The sequence below is a fragment of the Athene cunicularia genome (assembly GCF_003259725.1).
Source record: "Athene cunicularia isolate RWA chromosome 18 unlocalized genomic scaffold, athCun1 chr18_part1, whole genome shotgun sequence".
Classification (NCBI taxonomy): domain Eukaryota; kingdom Metazoa; phylum Chordata; class Aves; order Strigiformes; family Strigidae; genus Athene; species Athene cunicularia.
The window spans coordinates 6,338,237-6,348,161 of NW_020799123.1; the positions used below are offsets into that span (position 1 = coordinate 6,338,237).

The window sequence follows — 9,925 nt, forward strand, 5'->3', positions numbered from 1 at the left end:
CTGCTGTGTCTCCTTGCGATGCCAGGGCCCGTCCGGCCCGTCCCGCTGGGTACCGCCGCGCAGACCGAGGGTGCTCCCCCCAGCCACGCCAGCCCTGGCACAGCTGGTCTGGTGGGGACCATTCGCAGAGGAGGAATCAGTCCCCACGGGTGATGCTGTGCCCAGTGTCACCTGCTGCCACCAGCCCTTCAGGCAAGGTGGTCCTGGCGGCAGGAGCTCTGGGGCAGATGAGGCCTGGCAGGTTTTACGCTCGCCGCGGTGGTTTGCTCTGGGCAGGGTTATTTGGCACGGCAGTTCAAAGCAGCCGTGCCCGTCCCCGCGGAGCCGGGGGGAAGGATGCTCCGGGAGAGGGGCTGGGTGGTGGCGGCAGAGACGCTGCCAGACAGGCTCAGGAGCTTCCTGCCGCGCTGCGTGTGGCGCTGAGCCCTCGCCCGGTTCCTGCTGCCCGGTGATGCTGGTGGTGGGACACGGGGCTGCTGGTGAGCTTGGTGAGCTGGCAGCGCAGAATGCTGTGAGTGCAGATACAGAGGGAGAAAGACCGTGCAGAAGGAAGAGATGTCGGATGGGAAGGCGTTTGCAAAGCAGATGCGGCACAGAGGGCACCCAGCTGCTTGTGAACCCGTCTGGGAAAGAAACCTCTGTGCAGGTCCCAGGGCAGGTAACACTGCGCAGGTGAGAGCTTCGGCTGCGAGAGCAGGTTGTCACCCCCGTGGGCCAAGGTCTGTCCTGGGCCTCACGTGGGGGGCAGACAGGCCTCTACCCACCAGTGAGCCCTGATCTCTGCTCCGAGTTACACGTTGTGCCACGGCTTCATGGCCAGTGGCGTGTGCGAGGGGTTGGGCTGCCTGCGGTACGTGCCCCATGCCTCTAAAGGGCTCTTCAGCTTTAATCGGGGCAGGGACCTGTTTGTAGAGAGGGGTGAGTAATGGCCCAGGAATTTCGACGAGCTGGCGAAATTCATTTGGCCGATTGCCTTCTCGTATTTGTGCTGCGGGTCTGGCCAGCTGGCATTTTGCGTCCAGCAGATCATCTCGTGTGCTTGTCAAAGAGCTCTTCCTCCCTGTGCCGTGCGTACCCTCTTGCTGTCTTTGCTCTATCACGAAGCAGAAGAAAATTAATCTAGAGGCTACTTAGGAGCACCGTTTGTACTGCAGCGAGCTGTGCTCGGCTGCAGGGGGATGAGGCGGGAGCTGTTGCTGTTGGGGGTTTGGCTGCAGAGCTTGTTGTGTCTCGCTGGGAGCTGCAGGAGCCTGGCCCTGGTGCAGGAGAGGTGCTCTGCTCACTCTGGTGAGTGTACAGTTGGATGTTTAGATGCTGGGTTTGATTTTTCCCAGACTTTGGTGTGAAATTGGCTGAACTGGTGTTTCAAAGGTGTAAGGGAGCCGCTGCATAGGGTGCTCTTGTGTGTGCTTCCCTGTGATACAGCCATAGGGAAGCCTTCTGAGGTGAGATAGGCATATTTTGGGGCTGCCTTGGTGTGCTGTCTGCTTTGAACCTGCAGATCAACAGATTGAAACACATTTTTCATGTCAGAGAGACGTAAAGGCTCTGAAGATGGAGTTGTATCATAAGTTGGTAGGAAACAAGGCTTGAAAAGATGGGGGAGTGAGACTTTGCTCAGATCTAGGGCTGAACTGGGTGCCCTAATAACAGAGGTGGGAGGGCTGTCAGGATAACAGCCTGTGCTCCAGCCCGAGATGGGATTTGCCAAATGGCTGGGTGAAGGTCTGCCTCTCTGTCCAACTAAGCTTCCTGTGCTCTTTCCCCAGGCACTGTCACTAGCCCATCCGTTCCCTTGACTCTTGCCCTTGGAGGAAGCCAGTCATGGGGGAAACAGGCAAAGAAGAGTATAAAATACAGTCATTCGACAGTGAGACTCAGAAGCTGCTGAAAACAGCCCTCAAAGGTCAGCAGGCTTTTTACTAGCTCCTCTGCCACATGAGCGTGGCTGGCAGATGAGGCTGGATGCTTGGACCCCTTTAAGGGACACTGATTGCTAAATGTAGTAAAGCTGTTTCATAAACACCGTTCATCCCTGACTGGGTCTCATTGGTGAATCTTCTCCGGGAAGGTCTTCACTCCCTGACTCTTCTTGCCCCCTCTCACCTTCTCCCCAATATTTAATGGTTCAGCTGTTCAAACAGCTCCTGGTTCTCATTGTTGGGGTTTTCTCTGATTTTGGGTACCCTCCTCTCCTGCTCTAACCCAGCATCTGTCCCCAGACCTGGCCTCTCACCCGTCTCCAGTGCCTAGTTCCTGCCCTCTGCCTGTCCCCGCTGCGGGGCTGTCTTGTCCTCCCGGTGTCTCCTGCTCACCAGTCACATCTCTAGTCACAACCCAGCGGGAGTTTGCACGTCTGGCTCCTGCTAACCCAGCATTGGAGCAGTGCTGGGGTTTCAGATCAGCTTCCTGCCTCCCATATTACCTGCTTTCCTCCATTGCTTTCCCATCGTGATGCCTGTGTCTCCCACCAGGAAGGACCATGCACCACTAGAGATGGTGTCTCCAAAGCAGCTGGTGTGCTAGAGGGGCTGTGACTCTCATTGTGGGAGGGAGCAGGAGGTTTTGCACCATGTAACATGGTCGTGTGAGGCCCTGTGCTGACCTTGGTTCCGTTCCAGGTGCCCCAAAGCAAGCAGGGCACAAAGGGTGCTGAGTCCTGACAGGGTTTCTCCTCTCTGCAGACCCCAGCAACGTGGACCTGGAGAAAGTGGCCAATATCATAGTGGATCAGTCCCTCAAAGACTGTGTGTTCAGCAAGGAGGCAGGGCGTATCTGCTACACCATCATCCAGGTGAGAGCTCCTTGTGTCCAGACAGCAAAACACTGAAGCTATGTGGGTTGTCCCGAGGCTGGGCCAGGCAAGGCTTCACCCCAGCCCTGTGCTCTGACCCCCCCAGTCAGCTTTCCTCTTCTGCTGCTCGCCCCATGCAGTGGCAGCATCCAGACGAGCAGCTGGTGAGCGCAAGCAGTTAGTTGCAGCTTTCCTGCCTCTCTGGGTGATCACAGGAGGTATCTGCATGGTCCTGCAGCATCCCCCCCACCCCTCTCACATCCCCATTTCATCCCTCTGTCCTGCTTTTGTGGGCTTGTAGGCAGAGAGCAAACAAGTTGGCCAGAGCATCTTCCGGAGGAGCCTGCTGAACCGGCTGCAGCAGGAGTACAAGGACAGGGAGGAGCTGCGCACCCGCTCGCTCCAGGCATGGATCTGCTACGTCACCTTCATCTGCAACATCTTCGACTACCTGAGGGTAAGGAGCTGGAGCAGGAGCACCCGGCTGCTGCTGCCGAGGGATGCCAGAAAGGCCTGGGCACCCAAAGATGACAGGGCAGGGGTGTTGGGTGGGTATTGTAGGGAGCCCCAGGGCTGTGGGGCAACAGTGGGGGCCAGAGCCGGTTCTCAGCATGAGGATGCTGCCAGGGCTGGTGCTACAAACAGGCACAGAGAGACAGAGCCATCTCTGGGAACAGGCACAAAGTCTGAGCTTCCTCATTTTGTATGCGGTGTTTGAAATCCCCTGATTTGCCTGCTCCCAAACGTCCCAGACTGGACTGGTTTAGTTGGTATGAGGTCCTGGTGGGGACCGGTGGGTGCTCAAATAATTTCTAGCCCATGTACTGATGGTGTTTGTCTGCAAGCCTTTGCTGCAGTGTGTGTACTTGGATGCCTGCTTGGAGTAGATGTAAAAATGATACAAGTAGAGCTGCAGGCAGAAAAAATGCTGTTGCAACAAGTGTATTTCCCATGAGTATCTGCTTACGTTTAAAAATAGGTGTTTTTTACATCATTTGTTCAGCTTCTTTGGCTTCTGGAGACTCGAATGTCTGTTCTCCTACGTAAATCCCACCAATACAGCATTTGGCAGCACAGTTAAGTTCTGTTCCCTTCTCCTTTGAAGATCAGCAAGGGAACGACTATTTAAAATAGCTGCAGGCTCCTCCTTTTCTGGCCCAAGCTGATGATGGCTCCTGCCTCCTTACAGGTGAACAACATGCCCATGATGGCTCTGGTGAACCCCGTTTATGACTGTCTGTTCCGGCTGGCACAGCCCGACAGCCTGCGGAAGGAGGAAGAGGTGAGTGCAGGGAAGAGGACTGGTCAGTGTTAGGCTAATGGTTGGACTAGATGATCTTCAAGGTCTTTTCCAACCTAGATTCTGTGACTCTGTGAATGCGCCTGTTGTCCTGCCAAGGACCAGCAGAAGGCAGAGCCTGGGGGGTGCAGTGGCTGCTGGTGCCGAGGAGGGAGAGCTGCCTCCCTGGCATGTGCTGGAAGGAGACCTGCTGAGCAGGAGGGTTTCCAGCCCAGAAGCACGAGGGAGGTGCTGGTTGTGAGTCCCTTGTCCAGGCTGCACGTCCTCCCTTGGGGCAGCTTTTGCCCGTCGCCCAAATGTCCTCACTGGAGATCCAGCTGTCCCTCGAAGCAGGGACTGTCTGGTGTTACACAGGTTCACCTCCCATCATGTGAGAAAAATGCAGATGACTCTCCCCCATTTTCACAGAAACCAGCTGCTTTTCCAGAGCTCTGGTTGCCAGACATGTGGAAGACCAGCTGTCACACTGACCTGTGGGGGAGGTGATGGCAGAGAGCTGCAGTGACTGTAGGTGTGTGGAGCCACTCCGTGTGCCTGCAGGTCCCGGGACGTGCTGGGCAGTGCTTTGTGTAGCTGCTGCTTGCCTGCCCAGGCCCGCGGCTGTGCCCAACCCCAGCGGGCTGGAAAAGGCTCCTCTGCAGCTGGAGCTTCGCACACGTCTGAGTGTGCAGCAACCTGCGTGGGGCACGGCTGAGCCGCCCCTCAGGCGAGGGTTCCTGTAAAATGTAGGGGCCCTTGGATGGGCCCTTCGGGTTTTTTCCATCTTAGCACAACCTTCCCACCCCAGCAGCCCATCGACTTTCCCCTCTTCTCTGAAGACTCAGTTAGTGCCTGTTTCCTGCAAATCACTAAACTTTTTAGGAGCTTTAGTGCATGTTCCAACCACTTCCCTCTGCTCTTGGAGGCACCTCCTTGCTCCGGCCTTGGCTTCAGCCTTGCCATCATCTCTCAGACATCCTGCAGGGAATTAACTTTTTTCCACCTGTTGCGGGTGCATTTCTCTGGCAATTTTGTCTGAGAGACATGTGAGTTCAGGACGTGCTTTTCCAGTGCTTTTGCCAGAAGAGACATTCAGCTTCCCCTGCCTCCTGTCACAGCGACTTGGGGGAAGCAGAACTGTCGCCTGTTGGAAATCCAGAAGGGGGAACAGGATGAGTTGGTCCATAAGTGACTGACAGGGACCTCCACAGAAATGTGCCCCAGCTCCCCAGTCCTTTGTACTCAGCCATCTTCTCTTCCTTTTGAAGGTGGACTGCTTGGTCCTGCAGCTCCATCGCATCGGCGAGCAGCTGGAGAAGATGAACTCCCAGCGGATGGATGAGCTCTTCTCCCTCCTCCGAGATGGCTTCCTTCTGCAGGAGGGGCTCAGCTCCCTGTCCCAGCTCCTGCTGCTGGAGATCATTGAATTTCGAGCTGCCGACTGGAAGATGACGGACGCTGCCCAGAAATACTATTACAGCGAAGTGATGGATTAACCTCTCTGCAGTAGAGGTGGAGAGATGGCCCCAGCACTTTCACCAGCAAGCTTCATACCAAGTTTGAATTTCTTTTCATGTTAATGTTTTTCTAGCACTACCTGTAAATAGGATTTATACTGGCTAGAGTCTCTGGGCACATAACTGTCAGGCTGCAACTGCTGCTAGCCTGACTTTGGGGGTTCGGAGAGGTGGGAAGGGCAGGGCAAGTTTCCCACTGATTTTAATATTGGGCTACTGCCAAAGGGCAAGGCAGGCTTCTAGCTCAAACCAGCATTTTATATCAGTGTTAAGGGAAACACAGTTTAGGCTGAGAACATTTTGGTTAACCCGAGAACCAGCAGAGCTGCGGGAGGCAGAGGAGAAGTTTTTCACAGCTCAGGTTGTACCTGGTTCTCTGGGACAAGTTGCAGAAAACACTGTGGCCTCACAAACAGCTCAACCAAGTGCTCTTTTTCACAGGCTCCTTCTAGCACACTGGCTGCACCTGCATGCTCACAGCCTGCCTCATGGGTCACGAGCCACCAACACCTGCCACACGGCAGCCTGCAGCAAGACATGTCCCTGAGCACATGTAGCTAGGAACAAGTTTTATAAGTTTTATACAATAATTGTCATGTTTTTTCAGAATTTAGCGAGTTTCAACTATGGTATGTTTCTTATAAGAATGAGAGAAGAAAGGAAGCAAAATAGTCTATTGAAGGATTTTTTCTAATAAAAGTTTTCCACTAACAGGTGCCCTGCTTTCTCTCTGCACAGCTGCTGAGCTATGAACGATACTTAAAGGTTGCTCCTGAGTGAAGCCTTAAGGCTGTGATACTAGTTTTCTCCTCTGGTGTAGGGTGTCAGGGTGGCTTTAAACAACCAGGATAGCTGGAAAGAGCAGTGTGAGATTTAAGCAACAGAGAAAAAGGCTTGGAATCAAGAAACCTTCCCCATAAAACTGGTTTTATTTTTTCTGTTAACATTCCCATCAAATCTGTGCAGACAACATTGCTGATGACCAGAACCAAAAATCAAAAAGGGCCTTTTATTGCCTTTCATACTAATGCCACTAAGGCTGGTTATAATGTGAAAAAAAAAAAAAAAATCCAGCTCTGCTCTTAGCTGTGCAGCCAAAAACATTGACGATTACAGGAGCAGAGAGACTTAAAAGTCCCCAGGAAACAGGTAAGTGGAAGATTATTTTGTACATCATTGCTCGAAGGAAAACATCTAAGGCTTGTCTTCACAGGAAAGTGATTATGAAATAACTAGAGCATCCGTGCAGGGGTCGGTAACTCTTTCAGATTTCCCCTTTCCTCATCCAAACAAGCACAAAGGCAGTGAACCTTGTGGGGATCAGATGAGCTTTCCCTGGTTTAGTTCAGAAGCTGTCTGGAAGGGATCTTCTACCTTTCCCTCTTCTGCCCAGCTTCTCCCAGGCCCTGGGGCTCTGCTCACCAGGCTGTGGGGCTGGTGGCACCGTGTCCAGGGCAGAGTCCCTACTACCAGCGGAAGTGGGCGTAAGCCCGGTTGGCCTCTGCCATCTTGTGCAGCGTGTGCTTCTTCTTGATGATGGGCCCTTCGTTGTTGAAGGCCTGGAGCAGCTCCAGGGAGAGCTTCTCCGGCATCAGCATCCGACGGCTCTTGTTCTCCCTGCACTCAGTGATTAACCACTTCATGGCCAGGAAGCGCTTCCGACTGTCCTTCAGAGGGACTGGGACCTGGGAAAGGTTTAAACCGTAACAGTTAGCGCGCTGCGAGGCTGCAGTCACTGCTCTTCGCAGCAGTCACACAGCTCCAGCTGGACACCTGCAGATTTACACCATGCTGCAACTCCAGTGGCAGCATGCTGTGCTCTGCAGTGAGACCAGCTCCCAACGGCTGATCTGTGCCAGTTCACCTCCTGTGTCCACAGAAACTGGCTACTGCCACCAGAACAGAAATTCTGATCAGCCTTGGGTACTGCCGGCAGACACTGGCCTTTGTAAGGACTTCTGGCCCGCTTGGGACCTGGATCCAGGCTGGTCTGTGCTAGCAGAGATGGGAGGTGGTCACCGCTCCCCTGCACGCAATGACAGAGAAATGCCTCTACAGGAATTTCTCCATCAGGTCTCGAGTGTTGCAGAGCTCATACTCAGGGACAGATTGTTCTCACATTTTAAACACTGCACTGTTCTAGTTTGACCTTTTCTGCCATGCTGACCTGCCCCAGGGCTTTGGGACCTCTACTCAAGCAACATGCTGCAGCAGAGAGGATGGGACTGGTAGTCCTAGAACTGCCAGTTCTTTTACTGCCTGTCACTGATCTCTGTCGCCTCGGACAGCCGCATGCTCCTCTTATCGAGTCAGAGAAGCAGAGACTGCTGCTGACAGGGGAACCACCACGCTCACAGGCTGGGGTCCTGATCTTGGACAGAGTTTCTAGGTGCTGTTTTAATCCAGTCTGCAAAGTGGCTCTTTCAAAAGAGAGGAAAGCTTGAGCTGAAGGGGTGGAAACCAGTTCACCTGCTTCCCTAGCTAATTCTCTCCCAACCAGATGTGGTCCCAGGCCCACACCTGCCCCCCCTTTCACCTGGTAGGTTTTGCCTCCTTTAGTGATGTTGCTGAGCCCAATGATGGGCTGGCAATTTTTCAGAGCCTGATGGAAAATGACATAAGGATTGCATTCAATTGTCTCCTTCTCATCTTCTGGAGCTTTGTGGTACTTCTCCAGCTGCTTCCTCTTAATGGCCTCTAGAGTCTTGGGACAAAGACAAGGAAGGAGACATGCAGACAGATTATCCCATTCCATGAAGTTACATCACTTTTACAAGCACTCCCTTTCCACTTGAGCAGATGGTTTTCTAGCCAGTTGAGGATTCTCTAACTCAGGTTTTACTTCCTTCTCTTCCAGCTCTTCAGTATCTTTATCAGACATTGCATTTGGGGTGAGGAGGCCAAGCAGCACAAACCTGGGCCAGAAACCAGGGAAGGGCAGGGACAAAGCGGAGACAAGAATACAGGTCTCTGTGTGCTAAGCATCCTCCCCCTCAAAGCCTGTACTCAGGAGCCCAGAGCCTGTGTTTTTCTGTCACAAGGAATCAGCAGTTACTTAGAGAACACTTGGGCAACACGTCTCCATTTCAAGGGCTTTCAAGGGTGGAACACACCAGATGGGACGATCAGCTAATACCGGTTACTGTAGGTCAGAGCAGGGGTCAAAGCTGTGTCATATAGGTGACATGTTTGTGGGACTTCATTGGCAAGTTATACAGAAGGCATGAAAGAGAGCTGGAAGGAAGATCTTTTGAGAAGATTATGCTTTTAAGGGTATTCTCTGAGTTTATGCAGTACATAAGGTCCAGGAGATACTGAGGAGTGGAAAGAGAATGCCATTAAGCTATTACCACCTGGTGTGAGAGCTGACTGAGGTTGAGGCTTGTACAAAATGTACATATTATCAGATAACAGTGAGAGTGTGCGCAGAGAGAAATGCGTTAGGACTGCAGAGATGACCCGAGTTCTGGTAACTCCTAATTCCAGTGGGCTTGATGTCCCAGCCTTCCATTTTATATTGTTTTAACATAATAGTGAGAAGAAACATGAGTTCTCACCTGAGACATGAGGCTTCTGGCCAGCACTTTATTTCCACCCTTCATCATCATGTTGGTGAATTTACTGTAAACACAAAGCCAAATGTAATCTGATTTAAATTCTGATTTTATCACCCACAGAAATAAGCCCCTTCCCTTTATGTTGCTCCCACGGTTAAGTCTGGGTCCTGCTAGAATTGCTGTAATTATCTCTAATCACTGCCAGTCAACAGACTGGCTTTGTGGGAAAAGATTGACCCAAATAAAGGGATTGTGCTGTAACAGAAGGCAGTGAGGCTGAGGAGGACAGCAGAGCTCCCAAGCATATTGGCTCCATGGGACCTAGCTGTAACAGAGGAGGAGATGGTGCTTTCTCTGACCTGACCATAGGGTCGCTGAACACAGAGCTGGAGCTGGTTGGGAGGCGTGAGAAAAGGGCGGGTTTGTAGCTCACCTTGCTCGACACCTGTAAGGCTGTTGATTTTTTTTTTTTTTGACCATAAGGCTCGTGGTACGTGTCGGTCTCTGCTGTCTCTTTTTCTCTCACCTGGATTTTGGTTAGCCAGGTGTAGAGCCCTAGTGCTGTTTGCGAGGCTGAGAACTGTAGGGATTTCTCAAATAAATTGTATTCGTGTGTTATACAACCATGATTTTCAAGCAGACAAATTCTGCTTTATGCTTAGCTGCAGTTTCAGGGTAGGAGTTATGGATGTCCGTTCCATACAGACTGGAATATTTAAAAATCCTTTGTCAAGATAAAGTATTTTTTTATCACAAAATCTTAAATGTTAGAGAGGGG

At 52.2% G+C, this 9,925-nt stretch overlaps 2 protein-coding genes across 3 annotated transcripts in view; one reads left to right on the plus strand and one right to left on the minus strand.

Annotated features, from left to right (window-relative positions):
- MIF4GD (MIF4G domain containing) overlaps positions 1-6,387 on the plus strand; it is a 6,673-nt gene extending 286 nt beyond the window's left edge. Inside the window, exons 1-6 of one of the 2 annotated variants that reach the window (XM_026860952.1) lie at positions 1,449-1,655; positions 1,770-1,906; positions 2,685-2,794; positions 3,096-3,251; positions 3,984-4,076; positions 5,342-6,387. In XM_026860952.1, the coding sequence (XP_026716753.1) occupies positions 1,825-1,906; positions 2,685-2,794; positions 3,096-3,251; positions 3,984-4,076; positions 5,342-5,569 (669 nt within the window). In that variant the 5' untranslated portion in view covers positions 1,449-1,655; positions 1,770-1,824 and the 3' untranslated portion in view covers positions 5,570-6,387. Of the gene's footprint in view, positions 1-1,448; positions 1,656-1,769; positions 1,907-2,684; positions 2,795-3,095; positions 3,252-3,983; positions 4,077-5,341 lie in introns of those variants that run through there. The other variant, XM_026860951.1, reaches the window with a different exon arrangement.
- A 97-nt stretch (positions 6,388-6,484) lies between these two features.
- Positions 6,485-9,547, minus strand: MRPS7 (mitochondrial ribosomal protein S7). Its single transcript, XM_026860957.1, has 4 exons — positions 9,507-9,547; positions 9,148-9,211; positions 8,127-8,294; positions 6,485-7,275 (listed from the first exon to the last, which is right to left on the minus strand). Exons 1-4 carry the CDS (start codon positions 9,512-9,514, stop codon positions 7,057-7,059), a joined length of 459 nt encoding a protein of 152 aa, XP_026716758.1. The 5' UTR covers positions 9,515-9,547; the 3' UTR covers positions 6,485-7,056.
- Between the last annotated feature and the right edge of the window lie 378 nt (positions 9,548-9,925).

Bases quoted from the DNA above. Each gene is read 5' to 3' on its own strand.
- MRPS7 (XM_026860957.1), bottom strand. The intron at 8,295-9,147 runs GTGAGAACTCAT...CTTTGTCCCAAG, and splicing joins CCAGAAGCCTCATGTCTCAG to ACTCTAGAGGCCATTAAGAG. The intron at 7,276-8,126 runs GTGAAAGGGGGG...AACCTTTCCCAG, and splicing joins AAGGAGGCAAAACCTACCAG to GTCCCAGTCCCTCTGAAGGA.